The following is a 25,249-nucleotide window of genomic DNA, read 5'->3' as shown; positions in this document are numbered from 1 at the left end:
GTACTAACCCCCAAAGATACCAACTACACCAGTTGACCCTCTCTTCTAAAGTAATAAATATGCCACAAAGTTGTCTCAATTGCTTTCATTGCTTTATCATACCTCTACCAGCACTCTATTAGAAAAATCTAGAAGAGAGTTTTGATTTCTGTAGTGTTGGTGGTGGATATACTAATGTCCCCTTGCAGTCCTGCCCTTAAGATTAGTTGATATGGAGATGCTTTTCATAGTCCAGTGCAGAAATTCTCTATATGCTTTTGGATATATGTGCTATTAGTATTAGTATTTCGATGATTTTTAAGAAAATGATATCTTAAAATAATCTCAAGAAGGCTCCTAACAAACTGAAAGATTAGATGAGTCTTAAGGTTTAGAACTTAATTTCAATCTTATTCCTATTTCCATATCAATTACAACCAAGGTATGTCGTACCGTCCCATATCGACTGTACTGTTTGAGGTTCGGTTTAGTATATGAGTCAAACAGGTTTGTATCGGTTTAGTATTTGTCTAAAATCGGAATGCTTACCGTACTGTACCAACCTATACTGTCTAGTTTCAGGATCTTAATAAAAAGTGAGAAAAAAAGAGATTGAGAGCTATCTCTATATGGGCTGCATACCATACCATACTGACTATATTGTACCGAACGATATTGATCGATACGGTACCTGTATTGATATTGCGGACCTTAATTACAACCATATTTTTTAGAGTCTTATATTTAAGATTCTTGAGTCAGTTTTGGCTATAATATATTGACTTTTGGTTGCCTTGATGAGATGCATCTTTTGGATGTCTTTGATGCACCAAACAAGCTTACTTGGACCAAATTATCATGACTTGAAAGAGCTATGACAGGATTGCTCATGTGATTACTTTCGTTGTTTTCTCTATGGCAAGCAAAAGGTCAAGGCTCATCTGCTCATCGGGAATCGAATGACTTTTGTTCTTTATTTATCCCCTTCCCGGCTAGAAACCGTTTTTTGCACATAGAATGCACAATAAAGGAAGTCTCAATAGACGGGAATTTTACAAGAGGCCAATGGACTCCAGGTTTTGTGTGGAGTGGTGCCTGCGAACTTTTATTGTTAACAATTATGATATGTTGGGAAAAACCCAATTAGGCCAACTTCGAGTACAGAGTTCGGCCATGTAGTGAGGCACACAAGTCTTTTGCATTATGTATAAAGATTTTTCAAGGGTGAAGCATATTGAGTTGTATCATTAGTTCATGTAAAATATATATTTCATAAAGTTTAAGTCCCTATGGTCTATATAGTATGGTTAGGGCAATCCCAAGGTTTTGAGGAAGCTTAATGAAATTTCTTTTACTTTAACTGTTTCTCCCTTCTTTTTGCATGCATGATGGGTTCCATGTTTAGTTAACTTTCTAGGTTTTAAGGATTTTCTTGCAAACAATCAAATATTTGATTCTTCTAGATCTAGGGTTATAAACAAGTTGGACTTGGGTTGGCTCCATGCTGTATCCGAACTCAATTAAGACACAAATCAAGTTTCAATTCTAGGTTTGGATTCATCAAAATTAGTAAGCTCCAAACTTGAATCCAAACTCGGTTAATAGTTGTCTTTGAGTTTGGGCTCAAGTTTTCTTTTGGGGGATCAATTCAGCACATAACTTTATCATATTTTTCTTCATAGGAAATGGTTTAGATTGCCACTAGTTACAAGCGCCACCGAGGTTGAGAGGCATAGCATTAAGACACATGTCCCCAGATTTAAGTGAGTAAAATTATTGAACTCCTTGAAACCAAATCAGTTTGATTGATAAAATTTTATCAGGTGAGCCACAAAACTGATAGGTGGGTTAAATTATGAGAAACTGAAGGTGTAGAACCCGCCGCCTTCTGCCTCCTGGCCCTTTCTTTTCCCTTCTGCTAGTTCTCTAAAACCCATCAATCTCCTTCTTCAATCCACCCCTCTAATGTCCATTACCTATAACTAATGAAAAACAATTCAAGAGAAGGGATAGATAAAAAAAGATGAAAGAAAAGTCAGCAAAATAAAACAGAAGAGCCTCTAGATTCTCTGTGATATGCCATTGCCAGCTACCGGAATCCATCATGTTCCACATTGACAACCTTGATGCCCTCATCCATGCCGTCAGCTTATATTTCTATCCTATTGTGTTGTCAAATCAGATTACAAATCATTCAATTTTTTTGCCCGATAAGAATATTCTCTTGGTCATGGAATGAATATCTTTGTTATTATCTCATTCATCATTAACATCTCAATCCATGTCTCAATCCACCTGACTATTAAGGAGAATAGGGACTCCTTAGGGCTAGATGATGCAACATTTTTAAAGATGAATCTTGTTGTTTGTAAATGAAACCCCAGCTTTATTTTATCTTTACTTTAATTTAGGAAGCAAGATAGTGGGGAAGTTAACACTCTATCTCTCAAATTCTTTTTCTCTATAAAAAATCACAAATGCCTACCTCTTGGGTACATAATCCTATTTTTCTTGTTTGATGCTCCCAATGAGAACTTGCAACATCCTCCTAAAATCATTGAAGAGGCATACAATTTCACTTTAGGTCTGTGACCATAGAAAAATGTCCTAGCTCTTGCCTTTAAAAAACCTCTATTGTGTCAAGGACGAGGATGGTGCAGCAGAGGAAGGAGATGAGTGGATTTGAGGGAACCAAGGGTCATTGGAAGAAAGGATGGAGAATGGTCAGTTCTAGACCTCCAACTCGGCAACTCCTCAGCTTGGTCTGTCTATCAAGTTTTGGGTCACCTAATAGGAGTACTTGAACCAAACCAGTTGGTTTCGTGAGAAATTCCACTTGAATTCAATAAATCTTACTCTCTTAAATTTGGGCCATGTGTCACGATGATATGCCTCTCACCCTCGGCGGCAATCACAACTGGTAGGGATCTAAACCTTTTCCTCCTTCACAATAGTCCTCCATATATAGTGAATCTATGGCAGATTGCGGTGGGAAGGGAACATGATATAGAAAGTGAATGATTGGTTTTGAATCCAATCACTTTGGGAACGGATTTAAGTTTCCATATATGTTTGACTTGATTGAAATGGAATTAAATTCTGAGTGTTAGTTTAGTTCAATTTGGGAACTGAAATTGCAATGGTTAGGTGATATAGTTGTAACACATATACAGCACTATCGTAATAGTGCATTATTTAAAAAAAAAGGATCTGATATGCTTAAAATATCATATAGTCACAATATACTTAGGTGATTTACTACAAATAGTTGTTGTGTCATATTTAATCTATTTAAATTTAAAAGAAGGTTAATATTTATTCTTCTCCAAAGAAATTTCAAAGAGGTAAACAATTATTGTTACCTGAAGGAGTAGCTTAAATTTATAAGATGAAAATCAAGATTGATTTGTCATTGATGTTCTCATGAGGCTAAAATGGGTGGTGCTGTCTGGTGTAGTAGCTCGCCCCACCCTTCAGAACCCAACATAACATAATAAGAAGTCCCAAAAAAGGCTTCCAAGCCTTAGGCTCATTTCAGTTTCTCTTAGTTTGTCTGTGCATATCAAACAGACATGGCCTGATACAAGCCAATATGGTGTGATATAAACTGACACAATCAGTACAACAGTTCGCACCACTTTACGGTGTTTGTCTTTTGCTTCAATAGTGCATGCTGCATGGTAAGCACTGCCATGCATCATTACTTCAATCCATTTTGAAAATCTAGATATGCTATTATAGAAAACCTTTCCTTTTAGAACAATGCACTAATATATGGAAACAATCCACATTACTTGCTCGTTCCAGCCAAAGTCCTTCTAACCTCTTTCAAGTAAATATAAACTGGTAAGCACCGTTTCCAATAACTTTCATATTTGCTTCATTAACTAGTTTCTGAGAAAACACATGAGGAAATATTTATAATTTACGACTAGATATGCTTTGCTATCTCTTTTGCAACCTTGGCATGAAGCCCTTGAATCCTTTCACTTATGGTCTTTACTCAGAAGATAAGAACACAGTATCATTTTTCTGGAGTATAGGATAGCTATAACTGTATTGAAAGTTTGAAACACCATATGCTGTTCCAACTTATTTTGGAGTTTCATGTGGCGGAACTCCTATAAAGAGGTCAATAGACATGTTTGATACACTTTCCTTTATTTTGGCAATGTGGACATTATGGAACTTACTCATGCGAGCATTGCTGCCATGTTGTAGTCTGGTTATGAAATTCTTTAATATTTTCAATGATCCTTTTTTGAATTGGTGCAATGCACTATTTTCTTAATGGTTTTTTAAGGTGTTTTCAGACACATCAAATGCATCAGTGCCAAGTTCTTTTTTATTCCCAAGGACGTGTTATGAGATGCTGATTTCTCTACCGGGACTTTTTTAGATATGTAATGCTGTTGTTGCTGCAAGAATCATGAATGCGACACTTGTGCTACCAGAGTTGGATGCAAATTCTTTCTGGCATGATGAGAGGTATCTGCATCTATGTATCTGCAGTCATGCTCTTTTTGTAAACTGGTGATCCCTTTTCTTATTTTGGAACAGTATATTTAAACATTATCAAGTTTACTAAAAAGAAAAAGGCTCTTAGCACCAATTGCTGGCTTAAGCATACTGCCTGAAATCCAGGAAAGAGCAGGGGACTTGGTGGGGCGGGCTAGGTGCTAGGCCGCTGCTTTGATGAGCTTGCTTTTACCTTGATTGAATCCCTAGGACTAGGATCCCTTATTAACTTGATGTTATCTGTATGTATCCATATCTTGCAACCATGAAGTCAAGGTGAACTTTGCCTTGTTGCGCATTATTTGGCTTTATATTGTACTCCTGACAACATCATCTGCTGCTCCTTCAACATAGAAAGCATGTATATATGATAATTCACATGAAGGTAAAATCATAAGGGAGGGAGAAATAGAGGAAGGGACGCAAATACGAATTAGGCTTTAACATTTCTCTCTGTTCTATTAATGCCATCCTTGAACTGCAAATCATTGTTCACTAATTGTTACTTACCAAGAGATGAAAAGGAATCAATCTAAAAATAAAAAAATAAAATTAAAATTCTGTTCTTTGGATCAAAGTCAAACTGAAGAATATATCCAAAATAGGAAGCCTTGCTTGTTTAAGACTAGGATTTGGTGAACCTGAATTAGAGATCTGATTCATATGCATACTTTGTTGAATCATGTCTAGTTAGTTTTCAAAACTTGATGGCAGGAATTTATGTGTTGATTCTGAAACTGTTCCTACCTCAAGTATTACCATATTATGATTATTTTGAGTCATTAGAGTAGCTATTTTTTAAATAAAAAACTTCTAAGGGCCTTTTTGGATATTCCTACAGGAATCAAGGCTTGTTGGCCCATTTTGCTCCACCTTCCAAAGGCCTGCACAAATCCTAGCCTAAATCCCAAGCCTTGGATTGCAGGAAGAAAAAAAAGTTCCGTGGAGGTCTTTATTTTCTTCCCACAGGATTTGGGCTGGGAGGTGTTTGGTTGATGGAGCGATGCTTAAATGGCAGCCTAATTCACAAATCTAGCAGGAAATGCAACTCGGTGCTGCTGGATTACCCAAACAAGCTCCTATTATTTTCTTTAATTTGCATTTTCTTTGGTCACAGCTGGATATATAAACTAGACATACTTTTTAATATGATCTTATTTGTCAAATTGTTAGAATTTAGTAAATCCATTCATTCCCATGCCATCTTTGGGCAATAAACTCCTTTATTTTGTGTATCTGTACTTTTACTGTTTTGCATAAATTACTTGCTTTAATCTTATATTCACACTGATGCACATGAAGAGTCATTTGCATTTAGATTATCTGCATTCAATTATTATATAAGATACATTCTGTGTTAGACAATTCTGATGTGATTGGTATGTGAGGCACAATTGCTTATTTCAAAGTCAAATCATCTGCTAGTCTTGCTACCATACACAGTGCACAAGCCTATGCATTTACGATTTGTTATTTTATTGTTAAAAAGTTGTTTCTCTTCATAATTATATATCAATCTGCATCTCGTTCTGTGGTACTAATTTGAACATTCATACCTGCACCCAGTGGTTTTCCAGGTATCTATGATGTTGATCATTTTATCAAGACATTAAGGTATGATATCCGTTTAGTGGAAAGGCTTCCTGAAATTTCTTCACATGGAAAGACCAAGAAGATGAAATCTTATCAGGTTGAATGCTAAAGCTTAATATGATATTATTCTGAATTATTCTGATATAATACATACATATGATTATCAGAATATTAGAAAGTTGAAATCGTTGTAGATCCTGTTCTATTTCAGATTCGCCCACCAAGGGATGCTCCTCTGAGTTGGTATACAACAACTGCTTTGGAAAAGATGAGGAAGCATGGTTCTATTTACCTCACTCCCTTTTCACATCGTTTGGCAGAGGAGATTGATGACCCTGAACTTCAGAGGTTGAGGTGTCGAGTGAATTATCATGCACTTCGATTCAAGCCACACATAATGAAGACAAGCAGTGAGATAGTTAATAAGCTTCGTGCGAATGGCCATTTCATGTCAATACACCTTCGATTTGAGATGGATATGCTTGCCTTTGCTGGGTATGTATATATTACCTTAACTCCAATCTATGTATCTTATACGCATATATATGCATTTTTATGTACATATTTATAGTGCTGAATAATAATAGTGTTGCTGTTGACAAGGACGTTGCAGTGCATGAGGCTCCCGCAACTACGGGGTCTAAGGAGGGTCAGATGTATGCAGTCTTACCTCTACATGCAAAGAAGCTATTTCTATAATAGTGTCACTACTGATATTATAATAAATTAATAATAGAGGTCTATAATTCTTCTACTATAAAGTAACAGAAATTAGTTACTTTCTCAATCTAAGTTTGTTTACATTTTCTTTTGTGGTTAAACTTTTGATGACGTGAAATCATGTTGCAAGCTATGAGCAGGCTTATAATGTCATTATTTTTATGATAGATCAATAGTACATAGTTGTTTTCGTAAAGAGAAGGCATTTTCTTCAATTAAAGCTTTGTTGACATAACTAGATCTTGGACTTGTCATCTTAATACCTTTTTGACCTAAGTTTGTTGTATGCTATGTTTATTTCTTTTCTCTCATGTCATGTGTGCGCATTCGTGTCATGCACGCCGGTGAGCTTGCATAGGTGTGTGCATGTGCGTGTTTCTATTCGTAATACACACTAGTGAGCTTGCATGGGTGTGTGCATACGGGATGTCTTTAATGTCCGAGGGAACAAATAGCCCGGATGCCGTGTAGGTTAAATTGACCATATTTTCCCTAAAAATTAAATATGTTAATGGTATTTTGGGGCATTTCACATAATGGCACTATGATAAGATACTATCAAGTTAGCTTGAGACTTTTAGTAAACTCAGCACCCAACTCTCCCTATCTCGCCTTCCTTTCTTATTTCCCTCCCACTCTCTTTCTATGTCCTTTTACCATCTTACTTCACAAACCTTTCCTATTGTTCTTTGTCTATCCACCAAAACTCTTCTTTCTTCTCGTGGTGCTAGCTCTCTTCATTTCTTCCTCCCCATTCCTCTCTTCTTGCTCCTTTCCACACACCATTTCTATGTTCTTTTGATAAAGAGTGCCATTATACCAGCAAGGCATCATCTGCCCTCACACTATGACATTGAACAATGCTCAATGAGAAGTGGCATCATCAAGATGATGAGATTTCACTATGGGCACACTTTCTCACCACTTCTACTAGCAATGGTGGAGATTGTTCCACTGGCTTGTAATGTAGGATTGGGTCTCCATGATTGCTTCCTAATAAGGAAGACTGAGTTAATCAACATGTTCTCCAAAGTAGTGGGGCATATTTGGAAGTGGAGGGGGGGGGGGGGTCGTGGCACTGCCCAAGTCACCAAGGGCCTCACTGTGATTGCATCCTTGTAGGAAGGTGGGTGAAATTTATACATGCACCAATTGCAATCGGATTCGTGGCCAAGCCAAACAAGGTCACAACATGTTAAATACATATGCATGCTATTATCTATAGAGGATTTGGTTAAGAACTTGAGACTTTCAATGATCCGAATGGGGAGAAGGAAGATTTTCTTCAATCCGCTCAACTTGAATCTCTCAAAAGAAAAACTATAAGAAGATATAAGAATTGTGAAGGTAAGGCTTAAGTCCTCTTTCTTTCATTGATGATTCACACCTCCTAAACTGAGGTACATAGCCCCTATTTAAATACTAGTGGGTCCTCTCTTTCACAATTTTGGTTGGATTCCTCTTCTAGTTCGAATAGGATTAGATCTCCAAAAACAAATGACTAATAAAAATGATTAAAAAAAATTAAAATTCTACAGAAGGTAGATCTCAACTTCTTTATCAATTTTGTCTTCTATCGCTTTGCTTATTTTTTCATGGATTGAAAAATAATATTTAATTAAAGTCTTTTTCGAAAAAGAAAAGTTTTAGTTTGACCAGTCCATTTTAGGGCCTAAATGATAGAATTTTGGCTTGACTCAACTGGCTAGTGGGTTGGCTTAAAGTTGTAGATCTCGAAAAGCTACCCAATTTCACCAAAAAAAAGATCATTTCAATCGAGCATCGTATGACCAAGTTATGGCCTTCTGAAGTTTGGTACACGATTCGACTTTCTAATATAGCGGATCTTTCTCATGGATCCTATCCAACCCTGTTTGTAATGGCTAAAGTGTTCTATATCGAGTTTAGCGATCCTCTTGAATACTCATAGTAGCCAAAATAGTCCATATTGAGTATGACGATCCTTCTGAATACTCGTAGTGGCGAAACTGATCCATATCAAATCTGATGATCCTTCTGGATTAGGGCTCCATTGCTTAAGAGATTTAGCTCGTGCTAAATCAGAACTAAAAATGGAAACACGCCTGCTTCCCACCTCGTGGCTGAACCACTTGGTTTTGCTTGGAGATAGAGTTGCTGATGCTTGTGTTGAAGACGTCGCCAATCGAGATACGATCCTAGTGAGTTGGGTTATCTTCTTCTCTACTTATGTGAGATGTTACAATTTGGGTTGGATTCGTCTCCTAGTTCGAATAGGACTAGATCTCCGAAAATAAATGACTAATAGAAATAATTAAAAAAAAATAATATTCTGCAAGAGGTAAATCCCGACTTCTATATCAACTTTGTCGTCTATCGCTCTGTCTAATTCTTCGCGGGTTGAAAGATAATATCTAGTCAAAGTTTTTCTCAAAAAGGAAAGTTTCGGTTTGACTAGCCCATTTTGGAGCTTAAATGATGGAATTTCGGCCTGATTCAACCTGCTAGGAGGTTGGCCCAAAGTTGTAGATATTGAAAAACTTCCCAATTTCCACAAAAAAAAATCTCAATCAAGCATTGTATGACCAAGTTATGACCTCCTAAATTTCGGCACATGATTCAGCTTCCTAATGTAGCGGATCTTACTTCTGGATTCTGTCCAGCCTTGCTCGTAGTAGCCAAAGTGTTCTATATTGAGTTTGGTGATCTTTTTGGATACTCGTAGTGGCCAAAGTGCTCCACATCGAGTCTGATGATCCTTCAGAATGTTTATAGTGGCCAATGTGATTTATATCGGGTTTGGTGATCCTCCTAAATACTCATAGTGGCCAAAGTAGTCCATATTGAGTCTGGTGATTTTCCTGGATCATTCAAGAACCCATTGGAGGTGGAGCAATAGAATAGCATTTACCTATGGATGTTGGCTTGATCTAGATTGTTGCCACTAAAGGAGAGGCAAAGATAGATGCCATTTAGATGATTATGGTTGTAGATGGCCTCACTGTGGACATGCATATGCTAGAGGGGCTACTTGGGCAAGGTCTTGACATAGTTTGTTGCAATATTAAGGTAGATGACAGAGCTCCGGCCAGGGTTGCTGCATAGCATCATTGTTAGTGTTTGAGGAGAAGAGGTTTTGTGTCTCGATGGAAGGGCGGACATAAGGGAGATGAGGGTAACAACAGCTAAAAGAAGAAGTAGAGGTATTGGATAGGAGGGAGGGAGGGTGAAGGACAAAGAAAGTATGGGCTATAGTGTGAGTCAACGGTGAACTTTGCCCTTTATATTACTAAAATCTCATGATAAATTGGAAAATTTAATGAGACAAACACATGCAAATGACTAGAATGACCCAATATATTGAGATTAAGAAGGGAAAAGGGTGGCCTAATGCACAAGGCTCCTATCATTACGGGGTCCGAGGAGGGTTAGATGTACGCAGCCTTACCCTTGCGTGCGGAGAGGCTGCTTGCATATTTTGAACATGTATCCTCTAGGTCACAATATAACAACATTATTGTTGCGTCAAGGCTCACCCCCAAGTGGATATGATAAGTCATCCTACATATGCATCAAGCGGATGCAAGAATGGGTGGAGACTTATTATCAGATAAGAGTGAAACAAAAATCATATATGTTGGAGAGTAGAGAGAGGAATCTGCACTAAGTGCTAAATCTTTGGGAAAAGATTTGACAACTCAAAATTAAAGATGGGTTAGCCGCATTGGAAAGCCTCCGTGTTGATCATAATTTGCACCAAAATGATGCATGGAAACCAATAACCAATTGTTCTGGAAGTTTCTAACCTATGCAAAGTGGGTGTAGAAATGGAAGGTATGGAATGTGCTATGAACCTATAATTTTATTTATTAGTTAAGAGCTAGTTTCATTTGTTTAAAACTTGCCTTTACATTTTAAATAAAGCAATTAAAGTTAGCATTATTAAAAATGTTTGGATGATGTGGCATCTTTTAGTATATCAATTTCAAATGTACTTACAAACTTGCATATCTTTCTATGGCAGTGCATGCTAAGTGTTTGCACAGTCCTCATGCCACTCTTGCTCTTGACTGATGGGCACAATATGTGTTATTTTAATCCCTGGCTCAATGTAATAACTAATAAGGTTTTCAATGTCACATATGTGAAGCTAAAGTTTTCTATCAGATTTTCATTAGAATTTTGTATTGGGATCTGTTGTTAATCTTGAGCACAATGGTGGGTAAAAGATGGATTTGCAGCAAACAGTAAGTCGACCTTATGTTCATATGCTAAAGCTTTGATTTTTTCGGGTCTGACCTTGCAATTCAATATAAACTATTAAATGCTAAAAGTGTTCTCACCAATGGAAACTACATAGCCACTTCTATTGTCCTGATCAGACAGTGTGACATTCACAACATTTTACATCTTCATTGTCTTGAAATTCACTGAAAGCTTCATATCTTAATATGTTTGTATCCAACTCAACATATGAGAAGTTTTATTTATATTCTATTAAATCAATATCATCTAATTGCAGTTCAGCTGAGTTAATTAATTTCAGATTTGAATGTAAATTTGTTCAGGTGTTTGGATATATTTATGCCTGAAGAACAAAAAATTTTGAAAGGATACCGACAGAAAAATTTTGCCAAGAAGGTACTTGTTTATAGAGACAGGATGCTTATTGGGAAGTGTCCATTAACTCCAGAACAGGTAATTTTTTCTATCTTTCCATCCTGCAGTTGCCTACCAAGTAGGTTAGACTTGCTAAGCTTCCCAATCAGATTAGTTGAACTATCCCTCAAATATCTAGGCTCATTTGTTATGGTTATGGTATTATAACACATGCAGCACGATCTCTCCCAATTCATAGAGGCTTCTTTTCTCTCACAATTGTTTCAGGTGATCTGTACTGCACGATATACAAGCTTTATAATATAGTCATGAAATTTCCAATTTATTAAACCGTGGGCCTTCCCAGTGGAGGTAATCTCAGCATTAGCTATCTGTTCCCTTGTCTGTGTATATGTGCTATGTGTGTATCCCGATATGATGCAAAAGTTCTTTAGACAACTTCCGAAATAATTGTTACAACAGACCTAGATATATCTTCTTTAGGACTGAGAACCTACTTTCTAATGCTTTTGAGGGATAAAGTTCCATGCAGAAGTCTATAAATGTCATTTCAAAACAACTGAATGTAGCAGTTGGTTTTTAATGATTTTTATGATTTTGCACGCTTTTAGGCTTTGAACCTGGAAACATCAAAAGGGGAAAGATACAAGTCCAAATATTGCATACAATACAATATGCTTGAACATTATAAAACACGTGCTTGGATTTTTACATTGACCTCAGTAGAGGCCGAACAAAAAGAAGAGTACATTAGGCTCGGTTTACTCGAGCGGAAAGAAAAACAAGCAAAAAAATATATAGGAGGCAGGACTTCACTCCTCGCCTTCACCATTGTTGCCGCCAAGGCACCTAGTTTTCCTTTGATTGAAAAGAAGAGCTCCCGACCCAGCCATGCAAAATGCAGATCTTCGTAAAGACCCTCGCCGACAAAATGATCACCCCAGAGATCGAGTCCTCTGACGCGGCCCGCGACGCCAAGGCGAAGATTCAAGACAAGGAGGGCATCCCCTTGGTCCACCTCGGCACCTTCACCATTGCTGCGGACCTCGCCGTCTTCGCCAACACTGGGGTTGTCGCCTTTGCCACAGCGGTAGAGGTTGCCGACTTCGCCGCCACCGTTATTGTTGTCGAGGCCGGAGAAGTCCATCCCCGAGAAGAGCTACTGAGCTTAAGTTTGGCACTTCTCGAAACCCTTTCCGAAAGCGTCAGTCCTGTTGTCCAAGGCCTCCTGTCGGAACTCTTGCGAGGCGCGGTACTCCTTCACTGCCTCTTGATTTTCGCTTCGATGCGAATGACCTACCTTCTGGCCTCGACGGCCCGTTCCTCGGCCTCGGTAGGCTTTCACTCGGCTTTGACTAGTTTTGCAGAAAGCTATGCGGCCTTCTGCTCGGCAGCCTTGTAGGCCTCCCTAACCGTAAACAGTTGCCCCTCCTTTATCATGGTCTGGATCCATGCAGCCGAGGCCTGGGCTTTTGCTAACTTGACCTAGTCTTTTGTTGTCTTCGCCCTTAGCTCGGCTCGCTGAGCCTGCTCCTTGGCAACCTCCGCCCTTGCCTTGGCCATACGGGTGTGCTCTTTGGTGGTCTCCGCCCTTGCCCTGAACTTCGAGATGCTCCTCAAGAGTATCTTGATCTTATCATGCATGCAGCCGACCTTGAGGGCGTGCTGAAAAGGAGAGTTAGTTGCCGAGGAAAGTGACTTAATGAAGATTTATTGAAGAACTCGATGGGGTCGAGTGAGCGCACAAGCTACCTATCGGCCTGGAGTTGTATGGCTCGAACAGCTGCCTCGCCACCTCGGGGGACTCCAGAGCCGAATTAGACTCTTTGATCAGCCATTTCGGAAAGTAGGTCTCAGAGGAGAGGGCTGGAGCTGAGGGGCCCTCCTCAGCTGGAGTGGATAGGCTCGAATCTAATCGAGCCAAAGTGCGGACCTCGGGAGATGGTGGGCGTAGGGGTACGACCGCTAAGCGGGGTCAGGCGAAGACGACACCCTCAGGAGGGGCTGACCTAGTCGGCTAGACAACTTCAACCTCGAGGTTGAGCTCTACAATCTCCTCTTGAGGTACAAGCACCTCGGGGAAAACTCTAGGAACCAAGGCCTCAACGCTAACCTTGATGGTGGCCTTGGCAGTGCAGGCCGAGGACTCCCCCCTCGACTTTTTTCTTTGAGGGGCTTCATCCTCGGCAGCTGCGGCCAACCTCTTCTTCATCTTTCTCTCGTGAATCAACACGAGATTGGTCTTCATGGCGGCGAGAGCTGCAAATCTAAAGATAAAATTAGTCCATAACATTGAGGTGAAAAGATAGAGACAATTTAGGAGGAGCTTACTCTGGGGGTTGGCCGGGCTCCAACCGATGTAGATCAACGTCTCCTGCAGAGCAAGAATCTTAGATCGAAGTTTTAGGAGCTTGTCCAAGGCCCGTTGATCGTCACTAGATAGCCGATTTAAATCCCTTCGAGGTGTCCTCCATACGGTTTCGAACCGCTATGGCTACTTGGAAGAAATAAAGAAAAATCTTCCTTTCCATTTGTGGATGGAGGAGAGAGCGCCTCGGATCATTGGCGGATTTTTTTTGGGAGAGAAGTACCACCAGTTGCTGTTCCAAAGGTGCCTCTTCAGAGTGAAGCACTTCCGAAAGAGAAAAATCGAGGTTCGGATGTTCTAGAGGAGACAAAGGGAAAGAAAGTCGACGAGGATCCGCTAGGAGTTTGGCACCAATTGGGTCGGGATGAGACTATGGGTCATCATCAGCTAGACAAAAAAAGGGTGGAGAGGCAGTCTCAGCTCGACCCTCAGATTTTCCTCGTATAGGCTGAGCCGAGAAGAGGAAGGACTGGTCATCCGGATGTCGGGACTAGCGAACTCAAAGGTGAACTCGGGGGGAACGAATTGCTGGGCTCGGATGAAGCCATTTCTTCCTGGGTAAGGACGGATACCTCATAATCCGGGCCCAAACGGACCTCAGACTCAGCCTCACCCGAAGGTGACGGCTCCCAAGCCTGAGAAGAGCGGGCGAACTACTGACTCCCCTTCAAGGCATTAGCCTCGGATCCACTCATGGTGATAAAAAAGATGGAGAAGACGGAGGAGTGAGGAAGAAGACAAAAAATAGGGCTGAGCAACCAAAGAGCAAGTATCCATTGGAAACCAAAAGTATGCAGAGGATGCTAGAGCCGGGAATGAGAGATTTCGCCAGAACACCACCCGAAAGCCTGGACACTCAAGTACGCAGGCGAAGGAGCACCAGGAGCAAGAAGTGCCAACTGAAGGAAGGGGTTGCCCTTATATAGGGGCTCGAACGACCCTAATCAGAGCATTGATTTGGCTACCTGAGCAGATCAAGCCACGTGTCACATTGAGATATGGTGCAGACGATTTGCTAGGATTGTTGTAGTAATGGCGCCTTGGAATGGCCTCACATTTATGATGCCTCAGGACAACCCTACATTAATGGCGCCCTGGGACAGCGCGTATCCAACGATGCTTTGTGGAGGCCAATCGACGACGGCTCTATCCTTGGCTGAGTGGGTGGTTCGACTTTCATTGCCTGAACCAGAAAGCAGTTTGGCTTTAGAAGTGGGGGGCAAGTGATGGAAAAAATATTGGACACTCAACCTTGGACAAGACCGGCTTTACTGCGATCTCATAATAAGCTGACCTCAAACGACTTCGTCCCCATCCGAGGAGCCGATCGTCCGAGGTAAATACTTCGCCTCCAAATGATTAACCAATCGACACACGCCGACAAGAACCGACTGTCATGATCCGGACCCGGATCCGTGACACGGCCGTGCTGTTGCAGACTATCGTCCATAATAGCACGAAGCCACATATCAGGATAATAAGGTAGTCAAAATAGTCAACCTTCATTTATAACAGTCTCGTACAACTTTCTGGATAACCCAAAGTAAAGAGCCTCAAAATGTATGTTTTATCCAAAAAGAAATCTGATGCAAAAAGTGTCTCTTGCCGCTATCACTGGTGGTGATCTGAAAGAAAAATGTAAATAAACGGGTATGAGCTACATGACTCAGTAAGTAATCATGCATAATCTTATCGGATCAAACATAATACTAAACATGTTTATGCAGGGTTTGAGAAGCTAACATGTACATCAAATATAATTTTTCATATATACAATATACTCAAACCGAGCTGTAAATCAATGCATGTACAATCATGCAATTTCATAAATATGATTATGCATCATAAAATTGTGCCATTATTTCATGATTTGAAATCCATACTCTTAGATAGCAGTGTAGCTATGGCCACTCTTAACTCCCACGGCAAGGATTAGTATGCCTAGTTTTATACCCACTGGCGGGGGCCCATATCAGTTTTATACCCACTGGCAGGGGCTCTATGCGCATGCCAAGTTATAATACCCACTGGCAGGGGCCCATGCATAGCATTTGAGAGTTCATAAATTATAACTTTCATAAATTATACTTTATAAGTAGATTGAAATCTGATTAATGGCACCTCAAACCATTAATTTCATGATCATTTTATAAATATCATTTTAGTGCATTTGTAACACCATATTTCATGAACCATGCTATCTTTGGTAAATCATGCGCATTTACTAGCATATACTTGATCCTTATTTGAAAGTATAAATAATACTTTATAAACAAAGTTTTATAAATCTACACTTTCATATTTATAGCTACGGCCGTACTTAACTCCAACGGCAAGGATCGTTAGCCAGTTATTCTCCCCCACTGGCGAGGTCCATATGCTTAGTTATTTTTTCCCACTGGCGGGGGCGATCCATAGCATCCGAGAGCCCATACGTAGTACTTTTCGCAAATAGTACTCATAGGTAGAGTGAAAACTCATTAACAGTATCTCAAACAACTAATCTTATGCATAATTCAAATGCGTAAATGATACTTCATAAATTATGTAAGCGAGTGTATACATGATCCATAAAATAATAAGATTAAGGCATGTTACTTACCTTTTCAATTGGGTTAATGCTTTCTCCTTTTCTTTGTTAATCAGTTCTTTGATTACCTAATTATGTCAAAGTGGACATTTATTTAGTAAGTATACTTATTTATTTATTTTGCAAGCCCTTAGCCTAATTTCATGTAATTTGAGTCACAAGGCTTCCGATCTCAATTTTAGGCTAGTTCCAGCTCAATTTAACCCACCATTGAAATGCTTGAGCTTGGTTTAAAATCAAATCGAGCCCACATAGACCAATTTGGTCTTTAATTATAGGATTGGGCCTGGTTCAGGATTAGGTCTAGTCCTTTCTGGGTCAAATTGGTCATCTCATTGGGTCATTGGGCTCAGTCTAAGGTCTAATTGGGCCTAACTTTGGTCCAAGGTCAATTTAAATTGTTTGGGCTTGAATCAAGGTCGGCCTGCGGCTAATTTGGTCTTTAAATAGTTGATTTGGGCTTGGATTAGGGCCGGCCTGAGTCTACTGAATTCTATTTGATCCAATACTTTGGGCTTGACCCAAAGCCAGCTCGAGTCCAATCAGTGCATGGTCCAATTTAATTGGGTTCAGACCTAATTAAATTTGGACTCAACCCAATTAAACTTTATTTGGTTTAATCAACTTAAATTCTAATCTAATTAAACCCAGATGGATTTAGATTAGACCCAACTCGAGCTAACCCAAATTCATTTTAATTTCTTTAAATTGGATTGGATAGGTTCGGGTTCAGACTCAACCCGTTAACCCAAACCCAACCCATTAACCCATTCTCTTTTTCTTTTCTTTTCTTTCTTTTTTTTTCTTTTCTTCCCTGTTTTTTCCCGAACCTTCTTTCCTCTCCTCTTCTTCCTTCTCCCTTTCTTCCCTTCTTTTCTTTCCGTCTTCCTTCTCTTCACCGAGGCCCTCTACCCCATTGAAGAGATGGAAGGGGATGGGACTCCGGCTCGACTGCAGCCCCCGCCGAGAGCCAGCAGCGGCTGCGGCCGATAGTCATGGAGTCTCTCCTCTATTTTATTTCGGAAACTAGAAAGGACAACCAGGAAAAAATAACATGATCAGGGCTTACCGTGCTCCGAGAAGTGGCTACGGCGTTCCTTGCTCCGGCTTCTCTGGTTCAAGGACTCCCTGAGGAAGGAGGAGAATAGTAAGGGCTAGAAATAGGGTCCTTGAGCGGTGGTAACAGCTTTAGCGGCAAGTGACTGGGCACTTGTCTTTCCTTCCGCCCGATAGCTGGACCACTGTTCTTCCTCCCAAGTTGGAGGTGGCGGCACCGCTTCCGTGGTCAGGCACCTGTCGTCTCATCCGCTTGGCAGCTGGACCGCCCACCTTCTCCGAAATAGGAGGTGGTGGCCTCCAGATGGGCTGCCGACATGGGTCTAGGTCGGCCCATCTGGCGGCCCAGGCCCAGTTGTCACATTCTTCCCTCCTTAAAAAAAATTTCGTCCTCAACATTTACATACCTTAGTTCTCAAATAATTGCGGATGCTTCCTGCACATTTCTTCCTTGAGCTCTTAAGTTGCCTTCCTCTTGTTAGGATCTGTCACATGCCGCTGAAAATTCAAAAATTTTCAGATAGCAGCGGAAAGACATGTGCATATCCCGTTCATCGCATGAACGTATTTTAAAACCATTTATAGATAGATTAGGATTAAATTTTTATTAAATCATTTTAAAATCATGATTAAGAAGATCAGATCTTCATCTTGTGCGGGTAGATGGTCTCCGCAAATCTGATTCACGTGGTATTTGATGAGGGTTCAGTGGAAGCCACACACGCGTCCGGCCTCTATAGGTATCCACACGAAGTAGTGAGTCGATCGAAGCTTTTGGATCTCCCCGGAGTGCTAGCTCCCTTGCAGAGAAGGCTATTGATGGCTGATATCCTCCCTATCAATCAACTCTTGAATGCCACGCCAAGAGCTTCTTTTTCCTTGCTTCCTTGTGGTTGAAAGGAGGAATGGAAGGAGGTTTCTTGCTGCCAAAAATCCCAAGAAAAATCATTAAAAAATTCGGAGCCCCTTTGAACCCCTCTTTTATGGTGTGTGGATAGAGATGAGCTCCTAAATTTTAGGAGCTCATCTTTATCCCTTTGTGAATTCAAAATAGGAGGCGCATGGCCCCTCCTTTTTCTTTCACGCCACCAGCCAAGGGAGGGGCCTACCTCTTCTCCCATATGGTTGGCCCCACTTAATCAAATTAAGTGGGGATTGGGTTAGGACTAGTTCTAGGTCCAATCCTATTCAAAATAGGATTAAGTGCACCCAATTTAATTCCTCCAAATCCAAATCCAATTAGAATTTAATTGAACCATGACTCAATTGAACTCTTCAATCCTAATTCAATTAGAAGTTATTTGATTAATTAGATTAATTAATTAGGACTTAAGAAAATCCTAATCTAATCAGAACTTGTTTAAATTTCAGCCCTAAGACAATTAGGACTTTAGAAATCCTACTCCAAGTAGGACTCTAATTTAATTTGAAATCCTAATCCAATTAGAACTCTAAGAATCCTACTCCAAGTAGGACTCATGATCAAGTTCAATTAATTAAATCCAATTAATTAAATTAAATTGCAATCCGATTGCAATTATTCTTTCTTCTAACCACTAACTCTTAGCGGGTTATCCATTTATCAATCTAATTGATCATATGTGATTCTTAATCACAATTCAACCATCGGATCGGTTAATACCTCTAATGTGTGTGACCCCATAGGTTCTATTCTGATTGGTAGCGAGATATATTGCGATCTTGAAATCTTCTTTCAATGGGTTGAAACAATTTCAACTCAACTCACTAGGGATTATCGACCATCAAGATGATCCCTGTGCGTCTCACCATCCACCAGTGACACCTAGCAGTATGTAGTGGCTACCCAGCAGAATAGAATGATGAACCTATAGGTGCAGTTATCGTATGATACAGTCCTTCTATCGTGAATTCCTACAGACCGGAGGTCATGGATAACTCGTCAAACCCCGTCGTCTGTCATATATTTAGATTTATTCGACTTGAGTTCAAGAGTGGAAGAACTCTTTCTCCATTGTATATTACTGTCCTGGCCAAGGTCTTAGAACTCAGTCTAATAAATCACATAGGATCACTCCTCTTCTATCAAGGTCGATAGATTCCATATAAGTGCATACCCTACTCCTACAGTGAACCTACTGCAGCCAATCTACACAACAAGGACCCATATGACTAGAGACCATGTATATGTGTAGTCAAACTACAATAACCTCACTGTGAGTAGCTGAAGCACCGCAGGTCAAAGGACCAGTCACACTACTGCAACATCAAGTAAGTCACTAACGAGTGGATAGACATCCAAGTGACTTCTTGTCTTGGTCACGCTCAGTACCCTTGTTCTCTAACAAGCACCTGCACTATCACTTCAGTATCTCTACACTGTGGACTCGAGTCTCGTCTATCCATAAGGAAAGCGATCTGTGCACTGATCGGATCGATCACCGTCCTCGTGATGATCCATTGATCAGGAGCATTTAGAAATTAATCACCAATGATACATGACTCAAATTCTCAACTCTTGAGAATATGTATCATCATCTTATTAATTTTTTGGACGATTCATAGACACATAAACAATATGAATGAAAAGATGCCCATTTATTATTCAATAATAATAAAGTCAAGTACAAATTTATGTCCCAAAATTAATAATGTGTCCGCCAGATTGGCTTCTAGGGCATACATCTAACACCTCTCTGAGTGATTGCTCCACTGAACTTTCACGTATCAAATGGTGCGCCTTCGAAGAATCTGCCTTTCGATCAACGATGCATAGAGGGATTTCTTCATAAGTTAGATTTTCATTTATCTGTAGAGGCTCGTATCACACCACATGACGAGGATCGAGAATGTATTTTCGTAGGAGAGAAACATGGAAGACATTGAGTACACCAGACAATTCTGGAGGTAGGGCCAATCTGTAAGCAACCTCGCCTACTTTGTTCAGAATTCAAATGGGCCAATGTAGTGAGGACTCAATTTGTCATGTCTTCCAAATCTCATGACACCCTTTGAAGGAGAAATCTTTAGGAATACATAGCACCTTCTGCAAAACCCAATTCTCTTCTTCTGTCAGCCCAACTTTTCTATCTATCCTGAGCTGCCTTAAGTTTTTGCCTGATCAATAACACCTTATCTCTGGCACTCTAAACCAACTCAGGACTCAGTAACTTTCGTTCCCCGACATTGTCCTAATGCAAAGGAGACCGGCATTTTCTCTCATACAGAGCTTCGTATGGAGCTATCTGAATGTTGGAATGGTAACTGTTGTTGTAAGCAAACTCCACCAAGGATATGTGATCATCCCAGCAGCCTCTTAGGTCAACAGTGCAGGCCCTCAGCATATCCTTCAAAGTCTGGATCGTCCTCTCAGACTGACCATCAGTCTGAGGGTGATAAGCTGTACTAAACCTTAGATCAGTGCCCATGGTATTCTGAAAGTTTCCCCAAAATCTAAAAGCAGGGGTCGCGATCAGATACAATGCTCACCGGCACTCCATGCAGACGTACTATATCGTCAATATATCTCTGAGCCAGTCTGTCTAGTGGAATACCAACTCTGTAGGGTAGAAAATGAGCTAACTTTGTGAGGCGATCTACAATCACCCACACAACATCATTTTTTCTCACTGTTCTTGGAAGCCCGGTAACGAAGTCCATAGTGATGTGCTCCCACTTCTATTCTGGAATCTTTAGTGGCTCCAGCAAACTGGCAGGCCTCTGATGTTCTACTTTCACTTGTTAGCAAGTCAGACACCGAGCCACAAAATCTGCTATCTCCCTCTTTATGCCATTCCATCAGAAATGCTCTTGTAAATCTCTGTACATTTTGGTGTTTCCGGGGTGAACAAAGAAACGAGACCGGTGAGCTTTCTCTAAGATCTCTTCTTTTAGATCAATATTAGTTGGAACACATAGCCGATTGCCAAATCTTAGGGTACTGTCGGGGTGGATTTGGAATTCGGGTCGCAACCCTTTCTCCACCTCATCTTTGAGTTGACCCAGGTTTGTGTCTGACTGCTGAGCAACCTTTATTCTTTCAATCAATGTTGGTTGCACCCTCAAATTGGCCAGTAGACTTCCAACACTTTGTGTAACCACCTCAATCTGCATTTGGTCAAGGTCCTTCTGAATCTGTGATTGAGTGGTGAGTAATGCGATGGAGCCCATTCTGACTGCTAACTTTCTGCTCAGAGCATTGGCTACCACATTGGCCTTTTTGCATTAGTACACAATCTAACCCATTCTTGGAAGCATCACTATAAATAGTGAAGTCCCCAATATTAGATGGCAAGGTCAGAACTGGAGCAGATACCAACCTTTGTTTCAGCTTTTGGAAGCTCTTTTCACAATCATCGTCCCAAATAAACTTGGCCCGTTTCTGAGTCAAATGAATCAGATTCGGGAGAATCCTTTCACAAATCTTCGGTAATAACCAGCCAGATCCAAGAAGCTTCTGATCTCTATGACGTTGGTGGAACGAGGCCAATCTACAATTGCTTCTATCTTTTTGAGGTCCACTGATACTCCATCTTTAGTGATTACATGTCCGAGGAATGCCACGCTATCCAGTCAGAATTCATACTTGCTTAGCTTGGAATACAACCTCTTCTCCCAGAGAGTCTGTAGTACTACCCTTAAGTGGTCTATATGCTCCTCTGTGCTCCTTGAGTAAATCAGTATATCATCAATGAAAACTATCACAAACTGATCTAAATACTGCTTGAAGACTCTATTCATCAAGTCCATGAAAGCAGCTGGAGCGTTGGTTAGTCCAAAAGGCATAATCCGAAATTCATAATGCCCGTACCTGGTTTGAAATACAGTCTTTGGCATATCATCAGCTTTTATTTTCAACTAATGGTAATCGGACCGCAGATCTATCTTGGAGAAGACTTGGGCACCTTGCAGCTGATCAAATAGATCATCAATTCGGGGCAGTGGGTACTTGTTCTTTACAGCTATCTTGTTTAATTTCTGGTAATCGATGCACAACCACATACTCCCATCTTTCTTCTTTACAAATAAGACAGGAGCTCCCCATAGAGACACACTGGGCTGGATAAACTTTCTGTCCAGGAGTTTTTGTAGCTGGATCTTTAATTCCCTTAACTCCGCAGGGGCCATCCGATAAGGAGCCTTGGAAATAGGTCCCACTCCTGGTGCGAGATCGATGGTGAATTCGACCTCTCGATCAGGGGGTAATCCCAGTAATTTATCAGAAAAAACATCTGAGTATTTCCTGACTACTGGAATATCTTCCAGTTTGATCTCTTCTTGGGTACTCGTTACGCAGGCTAAATAAGCCTTACACCCCTTAATGCCTTCACGGCATTCAAGGCAGAAATAAAATGTAATGCTGATTGACATTGTAGGGGTGCTTCGCCTTGGAAGAACTCTGGTTCTTCATGTATCCGAAATACTACTCTTTTACTGTAGCGGTTAATTTGAGAGTGGTACTGAGACATCTAATCCATTTCCAAAATAAAGTCAAAGTCTTGCATGTCAAGTTGCATAAGGTTTGCCAGTAGCTCTTTTACCCCTATCTGAATTATACAATTCTTATATATAGTGCCAACAATTATTGTTTTCTAAAGGGGTGTAGCGACATGCAGTGGTTCTTATAGTTTCTCAGATGTGCAATATAATTGTCTAGAAAAACTGACTGAAATAAAGAAATGTGTAGAACCAGAATCAAACAGAATAGAGGCATCAACCGAGTTGACTGGTAATGTACCTATCATCACTCGATCGCTGGCACTAGCGTCCTGGCGGGTCAGTGCGAAGACTCGAGGATCATTCCGTGGCCTCTGGTTCCCAGGCATAGGAGGCTGGGGCTCATTCCTCCTCTGGGTTGGGCAGTCACGAGCTATGTGTCCCACCTGTCCGTAGCTAAAACATGCCCCGGCTCTCTTCAAATAGGGCCCGTGATGAGATCTGCCACAATAAGGGCAAGCCTTGGTCTGCCTCTTCTGAATCATAGGCCTTTTGTAGCTTTTTGGCCTACTACTCTGGCCTCCCGCTGACCTAGGTTTTCTTAGGTCGTTTTTTTCTTTGTCCGACCTTCTTAAGTCAGCCTCAACCTTTAAGGCTCGATCCAACACATCTCTATAACTAGTGAACAGGTGAGAGGATATCCGAGACCTGATTCCGTACCTTATGCCTTGCTCAAATCGATTGGCCTTACTCCTCTCATCATCCATGAACTGGGGACAGAATCGGCCCAGCTCGTTGAATTTGTCAGCATACTCCAAAACAATCATATTTTCAGACTGGGTTAGTGCTAGAAACTCATTTTGCTTGGTCTGCTTGACCGAGTCTGAAATATATTGAGTGTAGAGCAATCTCTTGAAATCTCTCCAGGTCATCCCATTGACCTGGTATGCAGTCTCTATAGTTGACCTCCAGTGCTCGGCATTTTTCCTCGGCATGGGAATAGCTAATCTCACTTTTACATCCTCAGGAAACTGGAGAGCTCGGTACATCTTCTCCATCTCCCTAATCCAAATTTCGGTGGCCATAGGATTCGGTCCACCATCAAACATCGGTGGATTCAGTCTGTGAAATCTTTCATTAGTAAGAATCCGCCGGTTGTAGGGCAGCCAGCTGTATCTGCTCCTGTTGCTGGAGCAGCTGTGCCATCATCTGATATACTCCGGCCAGGTCTGCGTGGCCTGCCACGGAGCGTGGAGTATCCTGGGAAACAGACTGGTGGCTGGGATCTGGGGAGGGTGCTCTTCTACCGTCTTCCATGTTTCTTTATGATTACCTAGCAGTCAAAAATTTTAGGGTAAGACTAAAATAAATTATTTTCTTCGATAAACATATTATGACAATCTAATGTATTATAACAGTCTTAACTACCTGTTTTCCCCATATTTTTAAGGTTATAGTTTTGTTAACCTTAAAGCTCTGATACTACCAAATGTCACGACTCATATATGGATCCGTGACACGGCCGAGCTGTTGCAGACTATTGCCTATAATAGCATGAAGCCACATATCAGGATAATAAGTTAGTCAAAATTGTCAACCTTCATTTATAACAGTCTTAGTACAACTTTCTGGATAACCCCAAGTACAGAGCTACTAAAAAAGTTTATGTACTCAAAATGTATGTTTTACCCAAAAAGAAATCCTGATGCAAAAAGTCTCTTGCCGCTATCACTGGCGGTGATCTGAAAGAAAAATGTAAATAAACGGGTATGAGCTAGACAGCTCAGTAAGTAATCATGCATAATCTTACCGGATCAAATATAATGCTAAACATGTTTATGCAGGGTTTGAGAAGCTAACATGTACATCAAATACAATTTTTCATATATACAATATACTCAAACCGAGCTATAAATCAATGCATGTACAATCATGCATTTTCATAAATATGATTATGCATCATAAAATTGTGCCATGATTTCATAATTTGAAATTTATACTCTCAAATAGTAGTGTAGCTATAGTTGCTCTTAACTCCCACGGTAAGGATCAATATGCCTAGTTTTATACCCACTGGCAGGGGCCCTATGCAAATGCCAAGTTATTATACCCATTGGCGGGGGCCAATGCATAGCATCTGAGAGTTCATAAATTATAACTTTCATAAATCATACTTTATAAGTAGATTGAAAACTGATTAATGGCACCTCAAACCATTAATTTCATGATCATGCTATAAATATCATTTTAATGCATTTGTAACACCATATTTCATGAACCATGCTATCTTTGGTAAATCATGCACATTTACTAGCATATGCTTGATCCTTATTTGAAAGTATAAATAATACTTTATAAACAAAGTTTTATAAATCTACACTCTCAGATTTATAGCTACGACCGTACTTAAC

At 40.4% G+C, this 25,249-nt stretch overlaps 1 protein-coding gene across 3 annotated transcripts in view; it reads left to right on the top strand.

Moving 5' to 3' along the window:
• The window catches only part of LOC103721476 (O-fucosyltransferase 1-like), a 37,116-nt gene that overhangs the window by 9,928 nt on the left and 1,939 nt on the right, over window positions 1-25,249 (top strand). For all 3 annotated transcript variants that reach the window (XM_039130994.1, XM_039130995.1, XM_039130993.1), the window contains exons 5-8: window positions 4,379-4,467; window positions 6,064-6,187; window positions 6,302-6,585; window positions 11,358-11,487. In XM_039130994.1, the coding sequence (XP_038986922.1) occupies window positions 4,379-4,467; window positions 6,064-6,187; window positions 6,302-6,585; window positions 11,358-11,487 (627 nt within the window). The remainder of the gene's footprint in view (window positions 1-4,378; window positions 4,468-6,063; window positions 6,188-6,301; window positions 6,586-11,357; window positions 11,488-25,249) is intronic.

The sequence above is a fragment of the Phoenix dactylifera genome, chromosome 10 (genome assembly GCF_009389715.1).
Source record: "Phoenix dactylifera cultivar Barhee BC4 chromosome 10, palm_55x_up_171113_PBpolish2nd_filt_p, whole genome shotgun sequence".
NCBI classification, from domain to species: domain Eukaryota; kingdom Viridiplantae; phylum Streptophyta; class Magnoliopsida; order Arecales; family Arecaceae; genus Phoenix; species Phoenix dactylifera.
Note: the sequence above shows the minus strand (reverse complement) of the source record. Positions and strands in the feature narration are given on the sequence as shown.